The sequence below is a fragment of the Microtus pennsylvanicus genome, chromosome 5 (assembly GCF_037038515.1).
Source record: "Microtus pennsylvanicus isolate mMicPen1 chromosome 5, mMicPen1.hap1, whole genome shotgun sequence".
Taxonomy (NCBI): Eukaryota; Metazoa; Chordata; class Mammalia; order Rodentia; family Cricetidae; genus Microtus; species Microtus pennsylvanicus.
This window is the reverse complement of record NC_134583.1, coordinates 77,048,841-77,067,150: the sequence shown is the minus strand read 5'-3', so window position 1 is coordinate 77,067,150 and position 18,310 is coordinate 77,048,841. Positions and strand designations below refer to the sequence as shown.

General features: G+C 50.6%; 1 protein-coding gene across 3 annotated transcripts in view; it reads right to left on the bottom strand.

Annotated features, from left to right (window-relative positions):
* Positions 1 to 18,310, bottom strand: part of Ptpre (protein tyrosine phosphatase receptor type E) — a 146,670-nt gene that overhangs the window by 10,239 nt on the left and 118,121 nt on the right. For all 3 annotated transcript variants that reach the window (XM_075972586.1, XM_075972583.1, XM_075972585.1), the window contains 11 exons: positions 17,939 to 18,029; positions 13,891 to 13,967; positions 13,171 to 13,207; positions 11,907 to 12,004; positions 9,397 to 9,516; positions 7,795 to 7,958; positions 6,995 to 7,130; positions 6,164 to 6,313; positions 5,761 to 5,854; positions 4,203 to 4,279; positions 2,879 to 3,013 (listed from right to left, as the gene is read on the bottom strand). In XM_075972586.1, coding sequence (XP_075828701.1) covers positions 2,879 to 3,013; positions 4,203 to 4,279; positions 5,761 to 5,854; positions 6,164 to 6,313; positions 6,995 to 7,130; positions 7,795 to 7,958; positions 9,397 to 9,516; positions 11,907 to 12,004; positions 13,171 to 13,207; positions 13,891 to 13,967; positions 17,939 to 18,029 — 1,179 coding nt within the window. The remainder of the gene's footprint in view (positions 1 to 2,878; positions 3,014 to 4,202; positions 4,280 to 5,760; positions 5,855 to 6,163; positions 6,314 to 6,994; positions 7,131 to 7,794; positions 7,959 to 9,396; positions 9,517 to 11,906; positions 12,005 to 13,170; positions 13,208 to 13,890; positions 13,968 to 17,938; positions 18,030 to 18,310) is intronic.

The following is an 18,310-nucleotide window of genomic DNA, read 5'->3' as shown; positions in this document are numbered from 1 at the left end:
ACCACTGGTAACAAGATACATGTCATCACTGTTTATCAAGCAACAGGATGGAATTGGTCCCACTGTCAAGAATGTAGGAAGGACTGAAGAAGTGGATAGTGGATGCAGAATGGTTTTTTTTTTTTTTTTTTTTTTACAGAATACAAGGAAATAGTGGCTGAGTCATAGCAGCAGACATAAAGGTAGAAAAATAACAAAATCTCTATTCAATCTAGAAAAATCAAATATCAGAAGACTACACACAATGGAATTCTTTATACAAAGTTGCAATACAAACAGAATAAACTGTTCCTTTAGGCATGAATATATTAAAAGTGTCCCCTCACCTGGGTTTATTGCCTATACTTGAATTTATCTTGTAGCAGAGGATAAAAGAGATTCTCTAATCCTCCTGCCGCCGCTTCCCAAGTGCTGGGATTACAGCTATTGCTACCATGTCCAGTAGATTCAACCCCCCACCCCCACCCGCAACAAAACAAATACTATATCCACTAGGATAGCTTTAATCAAGAGACAAAACACAGTGTTGTCAAGACTGTGGACAAGCAGGGCCTTGGAACACTGAGATGGGGTGTAAATGAGGATGGGGCAAAGACTAAGAGCAGGCACTGTTCTTTTCAGAGGACCAGAAGGTTCTCAAACCCCTATCAGGCAACTCAGCTGTTACCTATAACTCCAGCTCTAGGGGATCTGACTCCCTCTTCTGGTCTTTGTGAGTTCCTGCACTCATAAGCACCCTCCCCCCCCCCCCCGCCTCCTGAGAACATAATTTAAAAAAAAATCTTGAAAGTATCAGATGATGAAAAGTTTATGATATGGAGTTACCGTGTAAGGAGGTGATTTCCCTCACAGGTGTGTAGATGAGAAACACAAAAGTTACACCTGCACAAAGACTTGATCAGAAACATCCACAGCAGCAGGATCCCAACAGCCCCAGAGTGGAAACAGCACAAGTGTCCGTCAGCTGGTGAACAGGGAAACACAAGCTGCATAGCCATTCACATGATAAATATTGTCAATAAAGAAGAAGTCTGCACTGAGTGCTCAGCCCTACAGGGGACACCTGTATCAACCCTGCCCCATCCGGGCCTCACCAAGGCTCAGGGAAGGAACGCCACAGAAGCAGAGGCAGACAGAATTTAGGAGCCAGAAGATGGGGAAGGGGGAGCGCATGAAATGCTGCCATTCCTTTTGTGAACTTGCTCAAGACCCACTCAAAAGCGAGCTAACAAAACCAGTCCACGTTCCAATACGCAGAATTAATCGGGACTCAGTGGGTTACAAGAAAAGGGAAAGGAGAGGAGAAGGGGGACGTGATGGGGATATCTGAGGGAAGAGAGATGAAGAGGGAAGGGGAATTGGGAGGATATGAACAAGATACATTGTTTATCTATGTTACGAATGAAGTTAAAAAAGAATGAAGTTCAGCCTTTCAGATTTATGCTACAAATGAATGAGCCTTGACCACATGATGGCAAATGAGGAGTCACTCCTGAAACAGCACATACTGTGTGACTGCATTTAGAGCAGTGTCCAAAAAAGCAATTCAACAGAGTCAGGGAACTGGGCAGGGGTCGTCTGGCGCTGGGACGGAGAGGGAGGAGGTGACTGTGTTAATGAACTAGGTTTCTTTTTGAGGTGGTGACCATGACCTGGAGTTTGACAGAAGATATGTTTGCCCCACACTATGAACACATTAAACCCGAACAACTGTTCCCTTAAAAAAGATGAAGCTTGGTAAAGTTTGTTTGTTGGTTAGTTGGTTTACATTTTTAAAAAGATTTATTTTATGTATATGATAATCTATCTACATATACACCCGCAGGCCAGAAGAGGGCATCAGATCCCATTATAGATGGCTGAGAGCCATCTTGTGGTTGCTGGGAAATGAACTCTGGACCTCTGGAAGAGCTGCTAATGCTCAACCAAAAAGCCATCTCTCCAGCTCCAGGTTTATTTTTTAAAGCAAAAAAAAAAAAAAATCGAAACACAGATTCAGGGTCATGGTCATATCTTGGGGTAGCACTTAGAGAGATACCCGATACTAATAAAGCGTATTTTGGGTGGGGGGGTTGTGACATCAGGCCACACGTGGATGTCTGGGAAAAAAGAAATACCAAAGTCATCTAACTTCATTAGGACAACAGTCAGGGGCATAGATCAATGTCTGCCTTTATGTCTTGCAAACAGTACGTAAATGCCTTTTGCATGTACAGGCTGTGACCTTGACATTTAAAAAAAATGGAACATCAAGGCAAGTGTAAAGATGTGTAAGGCCGAGGCTATTTGCCTTGTAAGAGCTCAATCATCCCAGCCTCCCTCTCTCCATCTGTTCAACCCTCCCTCCCTTTCTTCTTCCCTTTATCCCTCCCTCCTTCCCTCTGTCTCTCCCTCTCTCCCTCCCTCCCTCCCTCCCTCCCTCCCTCCCTCCCTCCCTCCCTCCTCAGCCCTCCTGGCTTGATCTCACCCCTGTGTTCACAGGCCCCACATTGCTGAGACAACATACCATTAGCTAACCTCTTCACATCCACCTGGTGCACAGACGGCCTGCTCACATCCACCTGGTGCACAGACGGCCTGCTCACATCCACCTGGTGCACAGATGGCCTGCTCACCTGCTCCCCCTCACATCCACCTGGTGCACAGACGGCCTGCTCACCTGCTCTCCCTCACAGCCACCCTGTGCACAGACGGCCTGCTCACCTGTTCCCCTCACATCCACCCTGTGCACAGATGCCCTGCTCACCTGCTCCCCCTCACATCCACCCTGTGCACAGATGCCCTGCTCACCTGTTCCCACTCACATCCACCTGGTGCACAGACGGCCTGCTCACCTGCTCCCCCTCACATCCACCCGGTGCACAGACGGCCTGCTCACCTGCTCCCTCTCCTGCACCTCAGTCAGCATGACGATTGTGTGTGACTTCCACTCCCACACCATCCTCCAGAAGTCCTCGACTGTGTGAGCCAGGGGCCCCTGTGTGGCCATGAAGTAGTCCTTCTGCCTATAGCCCTTGGAGGAAGCAGAGGTTAGGGTGAGCTACCTGTCCCCAGAGCTAGCACCTCCACAGGCCCTCAGGATAGCCTAGGGGTGATGTCAGCACCTCCAACATTCCAGGGCCTGTCACAGGTGTATACAGCTCACGGACACACCCATGAAGCAGGAAATGCCACTTTATCTGGGTGCTGTACATGTCTTGCCTTCAGGAGCTGAGGTCATCTCTAAGGGCTACCAAAGGCTCCAGGTTACCAGGACGGCACTCAGTGGCCTTGATTCTAATGGGCTTTTGTGTGTCACAGTTAGATTCCCATTGAGATGATGCAGAGGACCTGGGTGTAGAGCTAGAACAGGGGACTTCTAGTCTCAACACCTCCATCTGTCCCCCCAAGTGTAGACAGAGCCCTAATAGGCTGTGGGCCGCAGGGTTCCTTCTTGTCTCTTTCTCTTCCAACTCCACTGTGCATGGAGCCCGGCCCCCATGTGTCCCCAGTCAGATGATCACCCAGTCTATGTGGGTTAAAGTCGCAGACATCACTCAAGAGCCGACACATGTTCTACACACACAACTGCGGTGTCATAATATGCCAACACTGAGAAGCCATCCTTCAGAGGTTATGTGGAAACGGCCAAGTCGTCAGCAGTGAGGCAAGCCCCAATTCCAGAGCTCAATATTGCTTGATTTCTGTCTTTTAAAGATGTACTGCCTTTTAATTTTATGTCTATGAGTGTTTGCCTACATGTATGTATGTATGTGTACCATGAACATGCCTGGTGCCTGTGGAGACCAAAAGACAGTTTCAGCTCTGGTGTTCCAGTGGTTATGAGCCACCCCGTGGGGATAGCAAACCAAACCCAGGCCCTCTGCAGGAGCAGCGAGTGTTCTTAGCTGATAAGCCAGCTTTCCCTTATTTTGAATTTTGGAAGCGGGGTCTCATGTAGTACAGTACAAAATCCCTATGTTGCCGAGGCTGGCTTTGAACTCCTGGTATTCCTATCTCTAATTCCCGAGTGTTGGGATTACAGGTGTGTACTAGCAGACTTGGCTCACTATTCGCTATTTTAAGAACAAGTAATTCTGCCAGGAAAATCGTGTGCCGATACTCCTTATTGCGTGTGAAGCAGTGTTCACGCTCAAGGGCATATGTTCGTACAGGAGGGAGTCCCATGTTGCACCAAACACATACGGGGCTGCAATACATACGTCTATGAAGGACGCGTTGATATAGTCTGTATACTCTTGTCCTCTTTTCATGGAGAGGATCACCCGGTTGAAGTCATCTGCAAAGCAGGATTTCCTTTGTTAGTGGAGATTCAACCCGGCCTTATAGACCATGATGGCCAAGGTTAATCGTCAGCTCGACAGATCACGGCTCACAAGGAGATGGGCCTCTGGGCAAAGTGTGGGGGTTACCTTGTCTACATTAACTGACATGAAGACCCATTTTAATCGTGGGCAGAGCCATTCTCTGGCAAGGAAATCCTAGTCTATGTAAGTGGAGAAAGCTGGTTGGGCAGCAGTGTAGGCTCGTTGCTCGCTTCCTGTGGATGTCATATGCGCAGCTGCTTCACGCTCCCTCTGCCTTGACTCTTCCTACTCCACACCCCACCCTGGAACCATGGGCCAGAATCAACTCTGACTTAGACTGTTTTTTTTTTGTTTTGTTTTGTTTTGGTTTTGGTTTTTCTTTTTAATCAGGCCTTTCATTATAGCAACAGGTAAAGAAACTGAGGCACAGACCAAGACTCTTACTAAAACCAACTTTTAGGGATCGTCCCGTTATCCAGCAGGTTCATAAAGTGGTTCGGGAAAGCTCTGTAAACAATCCAGTTATCATGTTCATTTGTCATGAATCACTGAAATATGTCCCCCTATAGAAGCATTAAACATACTGTGTCTAGGAACAAAGGGAGGGTGACCAGATAAGAGCTGAAGTTGCCAGGGGAACACACTGAGGCCACAGAGAACCAAGGGACGGAGGCTGGGGGTAGACTGCCTAGCCTCTGAGAACTCTCTGCTTCTGGAGAAGAGGCAACCCTAATGAGCAGAAGGCCTGTTAACAGCCATGCAATGGTGGAGAGCTGTGGCTGAGCCTCTGCTCCACGGAGGGCGTGAAGAAACACTGTGTGTGACCTGAACTGCCTTCTCTTCAAACCGTGGCTTCCCACAGGCTTCTCTGGTGGTGTTTGCCTAGATTTCTCTTCCTTCCTCACCTGAGGGGATGGAGGAGAGGGGGGGGGAGATGTGGGTCTCTGGCTACTATGGGTCTTTGCCTCGGTCGTCTCAGTCCTCAATGGCAGGCCAGAGTTAAGTCTACCCTAGATCAGCGCTATGCAGTCCCCAAGGCAAGTGTTCCCCCCCCCCCCTTGAAGGACTTGGCTGAATTCATTTTTGGTCTGATTTACCCCTTGACATGTGTATGATCTTGGCCACACTATTCACTCTCTCCTGTGTAGGGGAAGTGCCTCCAGGCTCCAGAGAGCACTGATCAGACACCAGGTCATATCTGAGGCAAGCTTCCTAGGTTCCAGTGAGCCCTCCCTATAAAGCTTTCGTGCCTTGCCTTTGAGCCATATTCTAGGCACCGCCTGAAACCCTCAGGGTCTCTGGAGGTTTCCAGAGGGCCCCAGGAGGGTCCTTTCTTCCTGACATTGGACACAGCTCCCAAGAGCCCAGAACTGGACCCAGAGGCCCTCGCTCCCTAGCATGGTGTTCAAAGCTGGGTGGTTCAGGACCCGCGGCCACATGCCCACTGCCTTACATGGGATGATCTGGATGACACGGGCCTTCTTCATGTTGGCTGGCAGGTTGCCTGTCCTCATGTTCTCCTTCATGATTCGCACGTTGGTCAGTTTCTGCAACCAAGGAAGGGAGTTGGAGGATGACGGACCTGAGGCAGGGAACCTGTGCAGAAGTTTGTCTCCATCTCTAGAGGTTGCCTTGACACTGGGAGACTAAGTGACCCCACGTGGAGCTTGCCCTGCTGGTCTTTCCCAGAAGCCAACCACCTGACACCCTTCTCCTAACTTTCTGACCTCAAGGCTCCACTTAAGTAGACGCCATGTTCACAGGCTCCTCAGACACCCGCTTCAGGGCCAGGGAGTTGCCTTGCTGCGCTCACCCTAAGCTCTTATATGGCATGGAAGACTCCAGGAAGCGCTTACCCTAAACTCTTCCTCCAGCCCGATCTTGTCAAAATGGGTGGCTGTGCTATGTAGCGTCTGCAGGTGCCTCTCCAGGGAGGACACGTCCAGCTCGGTGTCCCCATAGAGGTAGTATTCCAGTAAGGCTTGGTAGATGAATGTATACTGTACCTGCAGGGAGACAGGGGTGCTGCTCAAATCTGCCCTGAGCCCAGAGGAGGGTTCACTTCTTCTACTGATAAGAGAAGGCTAAAGGACAAGAGTCTGTTAATGATCATGCTCGTCTGGGGTACGATAAGATGACAGTGATGGCCACTGCCTTCATGGGGGCTCCAGGGGCTATGCCAGCTGCTTAGATCTGCCCCCGTGGCATATGAACATATGAAGGATAAGGGTCCTCAGTCTTTGAGACTCTGTGGGAGGTAATGACAGAGTTGGGGGGGGGGACACTGGGCATACTGACAGCCTGTGGCCACCCGCCTATCAAAACCAGGCCTCTAAGCTGGGCCTCCTGGTGGTGCAGGTTTAAAATTCCAGTTATTCAGGAGGCTGAGATATGAAAATCACAAGCTCAAGGGCTGCTCAGGCTACAGAACTGGGTCAAGGCAAGGCTGGGCAGCTCAGTAAGACTACATATCAGGAAGTAAAAAGATGGCTGAGACTAGAGCTGAGTGGTAGGGTGAATTCACAAGACAGACCCGGTACAATACTCGGTACTATAAAAATAAAACAAAACAACAAAATAACCACAGAAAACAAAAACAATAAAAACGAAACGGGCCCATGGAGTGGGGCAAAGGCACTTGGGTGCTCTGTGATGCCTAGGCCAGGGCAGGAAGAGGTGCCACTCACATCTGTCTGGACCATCTGAGGGCGCTGATTGCGGATTCTAGACACAAACTCAAAGACATCCACCTTCTGTTCTGAGTGTATCATGTCCATCATGGCGTCGATCACAATGAAAGTGCCTGTCCGTCCCACGCCCGCGCTTCAGGGAGGAGAAAGATGCCACCTCGTGAGTCACATTCCCTGAAGTAAGTGACAAGCCTGGAAAGATGCCTGAAACCTGGGGGACAAAGGACACAGCCTAGGGCAAAATTAAGTAGGGTGCAACTTGGGAGAATAAGGAGTCAATCTATGCTTGGCCACCAGAGGGCACTGCAGCCCCAGTAATTTAGCTCAGGGCTAGAGACCCTGAAGCCGGTGTATGTGTGTGTGTGTGTGTGTGTGTGTGTGTGTGTGTGTGTGTGTGTGTGTGTGTGTGTGTCAGGGCTAGAGACCCTGAAGCCCGGTGTGTGTGTGTGTGTGTGTTTTTCTTGTATGCATACCTCAAACATTTCTTGTTACCACTGTGGTTGTGTCCTGGTATGGGAACTGAGTGATCCTTGGGGTACCAGGTAGTATAGAAGACAAAGCAGAGGACCTGCCCAGGGCTCCCATATCAGCCACCAACCTGGGCCTGTCAGCTTTGAAGAGGTTTACACATTAGGGTTTTGCTCCAGAGACAAAATGGGATAGCTGCTGTTCACCAGCTTTAGCTCTGCTCCCCCATACTGTCCCGTTGGCCACGCCCCCGCCCCGCCCCGCCCCGCCCCGCCCCCCAGCCCCGCCGTCGCAGCTGCCTGCAAAGGTCCTGCTCCTCCCTGACATACCTGCAGTGGACCACAATGGGCCCGGCATGTGAGGGGTTGAGTGTCTTCACTTTCTTCAGGAACTTCAACATTCCGATGGGGGTGAAAGGTACCCCGAAGTCAGGCCAGCTGGTGAAGTGGAGCTGTGAGACCAGCCGCGGGGCTTTGCAGCTCTCGGGGAGTTGCTGCAACGGAGAAGGGAGAAGTGAGAGGTGGAGCCCCCTTACCCTGACCACTCAGCATCGCCTCCTGAGGGACAGTTTGGGGGGCTCATACCAGGTCAGTGTCCACGAACACAGAGAATCCTGGAACACCGGGGTGCCCTACCGATTAAGTATGCAGTTCCCATTGCCGGTTATTCCCAGGCCAGAATCCCAGTAGTCACACATCCCCAAAGCTGGCCCTAATACTCAGATCCTCCAGCTGTGAGGTAGGCCAGCCTGCTCTGTCTGGACAGCCCCACCTCACTCCTGGGGACCTGAGCCATCACCGGCATATTCTTTTTTTTTATTTTAATTTTTTCAATTAAAATATTTTTACACTACACTAGTATATTCTTTAAGTGTAGGAAGAAAAGACAAAGGCTCAGCCTATACACTGGAGACCCCAGACCCTTCCTCAGAGATCCCTCAAGCCTCTGTAGCATGGTTCTCCTGAGCCTGATGGTGGCAGAAGACAAGACTGGTGTGTTTAGAACTCTGTGTGCGTGTTTGGGGGTGGAGGATGCTGTGCGCATGCACACTTGCATGCATGTGTATTCTAGTGCATCTAGGAGACAGACCAGCAAGGGATAATAAGTTTGGGATGGCTCAGAGCATGCTAAGTACATGCTCTACCACTGTGCCACACACCCAGTTCATCCTTTCAAAAACATTCTGTAGTGGCTTCTAGAAACTTCTATTGAGATTTTGCAACCTAATCACACCAATTATTTTACATTTGATTCCTGATAAAAATGGCCTATCTCTGAAGTCTTCATTTCATCTGTCCTGTTCACAAGCATTTATATTGAAGGTTATCTTGAAACAAGCATGAAAAACACGGGGGTTGGAGGGATGCTGAACATAATTTTGACACCATTATAAAACAATCCTGTCACTGGACATGGTGGCTCACATCTTTAATCCCATCACTTGGAAGGCAGAGGCAGATGGATCTCTGTAAGTCTGAAGCCAGTATGCTCCACACAGTGTTCTAGGTCAGCCTGAACCACATAGTGAGACCCTGTCTCAAAACAAACAAACAAGCAGCCTTGTTTCACAATGCTACGGTGTGAAAGACATCATACTGGACCCTGGGTATAACTTGGCAGCATAGTGCCTGCTTGGTGCAGTGGGAAAGGTTCCCCATTGAATCCTGTACCCCTCCAGCTGGCTCTGCAACCTACTAGGGAGACCTAGTGCAGTGGCTGGGAGTCAAAGTGCCCAGCGCTCTGCAGATTCAGGTCCTTGATCTACTAACTCTGTCCCAGTCTGTCACATGTTCCAGCCCGGCAGCCACAGCCTCTGTGAGAGTTCCTGCCACGCTGGGAGTAGGGTGAGGCAGGGCAGCTCTTCACATTGTAAAGCTCCCCCCCCCAACAACCTAGCTCCCAAGAAGCCAACACAAGATATTCATGTGTACCGGATGGATGCAGAACTTGCGGATGGTGTAATCCACCAGAACCACGCAATCCTCCACGCACACACGGATGTTCCCATAGGTCCAGCAGCCCTGGTCTGGCCAGTACTGGTAGCACTTTTCCTGTGAGGAGCAATCGAAGGCAAAGAATCAAGATACAGTCTGAGGCATGGCCTCCCACTAGCTGCATAAAGTCAGGTGACCCAGGTCAGCGGTCAGCCTTCCCAGGAGCTGGGAGGACACCCTGCAAGAGTGTCTCGGTGGCAAAAGTGACTGGGGACCAACCAGAGTGTTTCGGGTTGGACAAGTAACATCTCATCCCTCCTATCTTATTACTCCAGCCATGCCTGTCCATGCTAAAGCTGTTCCCTTCAGAGCTAGGGAGCCTGACCCCAGCAACCCTCTGGCTGAGTGAGCCTTGCCCCAATACCCCCAGAATGCCCTCCCTGAGCATTTGCCTGGGGCCCAGAACTCTGTTTCCTTCTGGCCAGGCTACTCATGCTTGCCACCCTGTGTGCCATTCACAAGGTCACGCTAACATGGGAACCTATGGGGTGCTCGTGGCCACAGAGGCTGTTCTTTACCCGAGCCAAGCCCCTAACAGGCAGTAAGCTGTCCATCAGCACAGCGTGCGGGCCAATGGGAACCACCCTAGAGGACAAAGAGCTGTACAATGTCTTCCTTGGAGACGTCTCTAAAATTGAGTAAGTCTTCCAGACACCTCACGGCTTGTCCTAGACATGGCTAGTGAATAACACAGCAAACTGGCCTGTTCTCCAGGATCAAAATGCTCCTGAAGTAAAAGATGCCTGGCACAATGGAGACCAACATCCTTGTCACAACACTAGGGGACAAACATCACCCCTCCCTGTATCCTGATCTAAGCTGGCCTACAGTCACAGGGCATTGAATGTGGCCTGTAGTGGCACTAAAAATGTCTGGTCTGGGTGAATCTTGGTCCCCCGGGGGCTCTGAGGACTCTCAAGCAATTATTCCTGGAAAGGCTCCTCCAAAGAGAGGAACAGGGGTCTCAGACCCCAGGGAACTCTTGGCTGCCCAACCCTCAGGTCTCCTCAGGTCACAAGATGCCAGTTGGGTTTTGCAATATACTGCTCAGGAAACGAAGACCACAATGAAAGCCGCCAAGGAAAAGGAACTCTCTTGAGAAATGACTCCTTCTGAGGCAGTGGAAACTGAGAAAACCAACAGGCAGCCCTGAGTCACAAGGCCAGGAAAATACAGCATGAGGCTCCTGGGAAGATCAAGACGGATGTCACCACCACGACACAACAGGACAGAGGTCCTCGGCCTCGGCTCAGGGCTACAATGGTGGCCTTTGGGAGAAGCAGCTCTGGGAAGGCGCGGTCTCTGTCGGCAGTGGGTCACAGAGATGCGAGGGCTCTGATGAGGCTCAGTCTACAGAATGGGGGTCTCCCCTCACAAGGCAGGAAGCCTATGGCGAGAGCTCTGTTTCTGTGGTGTCACTCTCCGTTGGTGACAAAGGAGAGCAAGGGTGGTAGGGGTCATGAAGTAAGAAGCAGCAACCCCCACGCCGTCCCCCAGGCCGTGCCCCACGCCGTCCCCACTGTTTTCTCCCTGCTGGATCAGAAAACTAGAAATGAACACTGAAGACTTTTTCCTGTGCTGCTGGGCACAGAGCCCACCAGTTAGGTGCCCTGGGGACAGAGTGCTCTGCTAACTGTTAAGTGAGCCCCATCCTTGTTCTCCTGTGCACCCCAAGACTGGGTGTTCTATCCCAACCCTGTAGGCCCTGCCCATGTCCTCAGCACATGTGAGGATTAGGCTAGTGCCACGCATGCAGAGGGCCTTGGGTGGGAGCCCAGCAGGCAGATACCGTCTGCCAAGCTGGGCCTTCATGCTAGAACATGCTAGAAGCACAGTCTACTGGCTGGGTCTCCCCATCTGCGAAGGCTTCCCTAAGGCTTCCAATTCCCCTTTCACTTGGAAAAGGAGCTCTGTGCCAACCACAGCTCTGCCAGGGTTCTTTTGCTTGCCCTTCCAGCCGGCATCTGAGCCAGGTCCTGGCACTAGGGATGGAGATTCGGGCTCAGCAGACACTACCAAGGTCAAGGCAACTGTGCCTCTCAATCTTAGCTGATCTTGTACACACCATCCTTCCATGAGCCTGTTGTTGGAGACCATTGCTCTAGTCTAGAAAAGGCCTAGGCAATGGTGTCCATTGGCAGCCAGGCCCACCAGGTGCGAAACACACCCGTGCCTTTCACTGTAAGGTCTCTTATCTCCAGTGGGGTTAGAGCTACGGGTGGCCAAGACGATCCTCGGACAAAGAAGAGAAACTATGATTCCTTATGTTGGAGCAGGACAGTGAGGTTTAGAAAGATGGAGATTTAACTTCAAGATAGGGTGCTGGAAGGCCTGAGGACTGTTGCCCCCCACTGATGGAAGAGAGGTGCCCATGCAGAGGGTCAGGGCCTCGCTGGTGAGTGCCAGGCTATAGGGAAAGGCCACAGGGTCTGTGCAGGGCAGCTTACCTCCTTCCTCTCCTTCAGGTTCGTCAACATGACGATCATGGCTGACTTCTGCTCCCAGACCATCCTCCAGAAGTCATTCACTGTCTCCTGCTTGGGGCCTGTGTCAGAGGGGAGGGTCAGCATGGAGGCATTATATCTAAGCTCACCCAGTGAGTTCAGCCGTGAAGGCTTACACCCTCCCCAGGCACAAGACAGGCCCTGCAACCTGGAAGCTGGCTGTGCAGTCCAGCAGAGTCTGGGTGGCCATGTTGACTCACAGGCAAAGAAAGAAGAGCCCAGAGGACTGTCGAGGGTCATCTCTATTCTGCTTGTCATAATAAATGGAAGCTACCACATACTGGAGTCCCTCAGAGTCACAGGCCCCTCTAGATAAATTGGAATGTGAATGTGTGGGAGTGAGTGCGTGTCCTGAGGGGCGGGGAGGGAAGGAGAGGAGGAGAGAGAGATCAGGAAAAAGAAGAAACTCCTCTGCCCTTTGTCCACTTCCTGTCTGAATATGACACAGTGCCTAGGGTTATAACAGCTATTTCGCGATCCTAAGGCTAAGAGTTCTAGGCTCAGGAGGAGGGGCTGGGGAGATAAAGAAATGCTTCTTTGGCAAGCTGGTGCTTAGGACAGAAATTCAGGCCTTTTTTTTTTTCATATTTCCACCAACGTTTGACAGATTCTCTCTCATTTACAGAGGGGCACGTGCGCACGGTCCCCTGTGTGAGCGAGTGTTTCTATTTCTAGGGAATCTGGCCTAAAAGGAGGGGGAGGGGAAGTGTCATTTCAGCTTCACTGATCCCTGGGGAATTGCTGAGCCCTCCTGGAAAGATAGCCTTTGGCTGACTAGAAGGTTCTCTAAGCACAGGATGGGACTAGGTCCAAGGGTGAAGACGTGACTTTGTGGCTAAGCCATGGCAGCTATGACCTTGTTCTAATCAACTCCATCCTCCCCTCACTGGCTATGACCTTGATCTAAAAGCCCCTCCATCCCATCCTTCCCCCCGACTGAAGTAGGAGCCTTTTGGAGCTCAGGCAGATGAGGGAAGTCAAAGTCACATACTGAATGTGAGTCTAGGCTGGCAGAAGGGCAACCAGAGGTCCTTGCATGTGCCGTAAAGTCACAGAGGGGCACACAGCATGGGCATCTGACACAGAGACACAGGGGTACACACACGTGAAAAACCAGTGTGAATCGTTGGCATGGTTGGCAGTTAGATACTGGAATGACTGTGTAAAAATACTGAGCAGACATGGACTAAGTCGAAAGCTTGCTTACCTTGAGCTGCTATGAATTTGTTCTTTTCTTTGTAACCCTAGAAAAATGAAGTCAGACCTGTAATTATCCAGGACTATCTTTGCCCAGGGGACCACTTTGTTCATAGAAGTGGGGGAGGGAGATTCACACCATAGAATGTAGAAAACAGAAAAGAGTAATACGAAAACAAAACCCACCAGCAACCTCAGAGATAACAGGTACTGTTTTCCCTAGGCCTTCACTATTGTTCTTTCTTTGCTTGCTTGTCCCCCCCCACACACAAGCAGATATACACACGTTTATATTTCTAGTTGGGCTCATATATTATATACAAATTCTTTGATTTCTTTACATTTTAAGTAAGAAATTTAAAACCTTAAATGATATTTCAAAAAAACCCTAAATTAATTCCATAGCCTATTGTGGTTTGTCTAGTCCAGTGCATTTGGCTGGTTGTGGTTCATCAGCGCTATAAGGAACTGGACTGAACACCTTCAGAGTCTATGGCTGTCGTCATTATCCCTCCCAGAACTGTTATCTGTGTGACTTCTGGTGAAGATGCAAGCTGAGAAAGCATGGTGGCCTCACACTCTCAGTGTGACCAAACTGCCCGAAGGGTGGTGATCACACACACTCAGCATCAGAGAGGAAGAAACCAAGACATCACAGTGCAGACCCAGCCCCTGAACACCCAGCTTCGGATTCATGTCAAGCCAGGGGAAAGGAAAGCAGTCAACTTACATCTATGTAGGACGCGTTAATGTAGTCAGAGCAGGGGACTCCGTCCACTTGGCTCAAAATCACTCTGGAATGGTCATCTGGGAAAGCAAGCAACCCATGGTGTTAGAACAAGGAGCTACAGGGGCCCGGGGTGTCTTTATCCAAGTGTCAGTTACTGGAAGGACATAACCGGGTCTTCCCTTGAGGTCAGGGCGGGGTGCGCCTGCCTGGCTGAGCCCTGCCTGAGCCACCTGGGTCTCGGCCAGGGGAGGGAGGAGGAGAGGTGGCCAAATGATCACATGGGCAGAATAGCAGGGAACAAAGTGACCATGTTCTCACAATGGGTCCAAACATTAACAACTACAGGCGTGTACATAGCGTGATCTCAGGATGAAGAACTAGGTCTTTCCATTCAGGCTTTCCAGAGGACATGGGGATAAAGGGTTTGGGTCTCTGAACTTCAATACCCATTCATCACCATCTGCCCCAGGGCTAAGAGGAAGCTGGGTGCTTGCAGAGTTTGACTATTGACGATGGAGAGTCTAGCTGACTCAACAGGCTATTTTCCAGAGTGAGAGGGTAGCCAGAGATGTGTGTGTGTGTACATATTTGTGGTGCTGTGTTTTGTGTGTTACATACATGTGCTATGTGTTGAGGATGTGTTGTATGGTATGAGGATGATATTGTATGGTGGGATGATGTGTACTGTGTTGTGAGTTATATGAGCTGTGTGCGTGTGGTGTGTGTATTTTTTTGTGGTATTGTGTGTTATACATATGTGGTATGTACATATGCTTCAGTGTGCTAAGTATGTGCTGTGTGGTGGGCCATGCTGATTATGAGTTTATTATGTGTGGTGTATGGTACAACGTGTATATGTAGTGTGTGTGGTGTGTGCTGTCAGGTGTGTGGTATGATATGTGTTATAGTGGACTATTCGGGTGCGGTATAGAGATGGTGTGGGGTGTCACAGTGATGTATGTATGCACCAGGGAGCTTTGGCCCCAGTTCCTCCACAACCCTTTCTTCCACAGAAACTTTGCCACCCTGTCAACATGTAGTGAGAAAGATAGCTGACGTGGGAAGAACTGTAGTCCCAGCACTGAGGAGGCCGAGGCAGGAGCGTTGAGAGTTCCAGGCTAGCTCGGCCTTTGCTGGGGCCCTCTTTACACAGAAGGGTGTTGGCTGGGCTGTGTGTGCTACCTCAGACTCCCTGACTGAGTTTCATTGCTGAGCTGCATCTGTCCTGCTCTGGGCAGAGGAGGGGAGGCCACAAATCTGGGGACAGGATGACAAACCCCAAATCCACTGCCACCCATCTAGACACTCCTGCTCAGAGGCTCAGGGCCTCGGGATGGAAGCAGCTGTGGCACGGCACATACCACGCTGGCTGAAGAGAATTTAGAATGCCTCACACTGTGGAACAGTTACGGAAACACAGGACAAAAAATAGCATCTGCGCGGACTGAGTCTCTCACAGCTTCTAAGCGCTTCCTGCTTCTTAATCCTGAAAAGTCACACTTGGCTGTCAAAACATCACTTTCTAAAATTACGAGCACTGGCACGCTTCCAGCAGAGGGCCATCGGGCTGCTGGCTTCAGAGAGTCCCCGAAGGCATGAGCCTAGCCTCTCGACACAGAGCATTTGACTCCATTTTGGGGATTCCCAGGCCAAGGCCCACACTGCACTCCAGCCCAGGGGCATCTCTGAACCTACTGCCAGTCTACCCTGGCTTGGGATACACTAAGAGAGGCAAGGGACACCTAGAGCTGTGGGCACAGGGTCCTCCCATCCATCCTTGCAGATCGTAATCTGACTCCATGGTATCCAGCCCACTGTCTTGCCCCAGCAGGACCAGCCATTCCATATAACCAGGTATGTCTCTCCTTAACCAGGTGCCGCGATTGGTCCTTGTCAGGCACGGCGTTTCCGTGCTGTAGGAAACTCAAGTCGACAATGAAGAGCTCACCACTCTTGGTAAACACACCATGCCCCCAATCCTGGGGAGCTGTCAGCACCCCAAGTCAGGTGTTACTCCTGGAGAGGAGGGCTGAGGCCGGCCCTCACCCTGGGACAAGAGCAAAGGAACTTCTGGGGGACACTGAACTGGACTGTTTACAGTGCTACCACACTTCCACATGGGGAGAGGGCAGGCGGATTTTCTTCTGTACGGCAACCCTGCCTTGTGTGTAGCAGAAAGAGTTTGGAAGGGCACCCAGCCTGTGTGAGTCCTCGGTGAGCTGAGAGCTCCACCTGTGCCTGCGGCAGGAGCTGGACCCTGATTCGGTGTCCTGAGCTCTCAGTAGAAACTAGCACTCCTCTGTCTGTCTGTCTGTCTGTCTGTCTGTCTGTCTGTCTGTCATCTGTCTCTTTTCTTTTCTCTCCCTTTCTCCATCCCATTTTTTTTAATCTTTTCTGAGACAGGGTCTCACTTGCTATGTAGCCCAGGCTGGCCTCTATTTGGAGAGCTTCCTGCCTCAGCCTAGGGGCTGCTGGGACTACAGGTGTGAGCTGCCACCTCTGTCTCAGAAACATTCTTGGGTAAGACTGTGTTAGCTTTGGAAGATAGCAGGTTTAATGGCTGAGAGAGAAAGTTTGGTAAGATGCCCTGAATGTCCTTAGCTCTGAGGCACAAGGAGCTGTGACCTGTCTGATAGATGACCTGAGGCTAGATTTCTAGCACTCTCTGGAGGTAGCAGCTCCATGCCCAAGGTTTATATGAGACTTCTGTAAAGCCCATGATCATAGGATCTAACTTAACCTATAGTCCCAAACACACGAGGACTAAATCAAGGCATAAATTTAACTCATCAAGAAGGGTGAAGCATTACATTAGAAGCCCAAACTGATCTTTGAACATCTCAATTATCAGTGAACACACGCCACTCTGAAGAGCCTGACACCCTCTTGCTGTGGCCTTTCTTACCTTGGAGCTCCTGAGCCACAGCAAGGGTCCCCTTCTTCCTCAGATTCCACAACCCACTCCGCAGTAAAGTCTAAACTTAGGACAAGCAACCCTCTCAGCCTTGCCGTACAACTACTTCCCCTTCCCTCGGCCTTGACAAGCAGCAGTTCATTGCTCTAGGTGGCAGGCTTTACAGAAATCTCTTAAAAAACCTTGCGGATGGACAGCGGGGAACCGCCACCTCCAGAAAGTACTAGAAATCTAGATCATATATTAGACAGGTCACAGTTTCGCGTACGTACAGCACACTGAAGCTGATTGTGGCCAGCTCCCTGTCCCCACCAGGCACTCCTGAAGAGCAAGGGTCTCTGGCACCAGCAGGAGACCTTTGTTCAGGATGCCAACCTGAACTTTGTGGAGTTGTTTGTGGCTTCTCTCCTGTGGGCCTGAAGGGTAAAGCTGTGGTTCAGGGAGGTGGGAGGGGGGAGGCCTGCAGATTGCCATTCCTCCAGGGCCAGCTTTTGAAAAGGCAGCTGGGAACATGCAGGGTTTGTCCTGGCGGCTGAGACAGGCACCTCAGGACCAGGCTCAGCCAGCTACAGCAGGTCACAACAGAGGCCCAGCCCACAGCAGCCTGCACCCTAACTCTGACACTTCCTGGGCAACCACGCTCCCCAGCTCACGGTTACTGTCTGCAGCTGAGGTTAGAGTAAGGTCTGTTAAGCCTTCTTTCAAGGGTGCCAAACCCATGTGGGCTTTGCATTCTACCGCTTTGGTCTTTGGTTCTGGACTATAGACCACATTGAAGATTTGCTCCAGGTAAGCCTCAAACACAGATTATGAAGGAAAGTGCTGCTTGAGGCCACCAACAGGCCTAGACTGGTGTCCAGGAGTGAATCTGGCAGGAGAGGCCTGGCCTATTGGTGTCCAAGCCTGTGGGGAGTATTCCTGCCCAGCTTGCTTCCTGTATGCTTAGCAACCAGCGCAGTCAACAGCAGCCAGGACACCCACGCCCCGTGCAGGGAAATAAGCCCTCAAGACAGTGTGGCCCTGGATTCCCTGGGAAGAGCACTGAGCACATGGTCACCAAAAAGCTGCCAAGTGTAATCCGCATGTCACAGACCATGCAAAGACAAAGAATAAACAACAACAACAAAGTCTTACTGGGAAGAATGTTGGGATATCTGTTCTTTTCTCTGTTTTCTTCTTTATTTGCTAGATCAAACGTCCCTTGTATGTGTCCAGATGGCAATGACTGGAAGGAAACAGAGAACAGAGTGAACATTGTTGAATCTACACCCAGGTTCCTGTCAACTTCTCTACCAAGCCCAGGAATTAAAACTACCATCTGTCCATCACCCATGTCTTTCCTCAGGCCTCACACTAGACACGGGGCGGACAATGAGCTCTCCCCTAAGCTTTGCGAGGTCAGGAATTCACTCATATCGCAATCCCATCATGCCCCAGTTCATACAGGAAGTCCAGCCCAGGAAGGGAATCCTCGGGTACAAGTGAACTGATCCCAAAGGGGTCCTA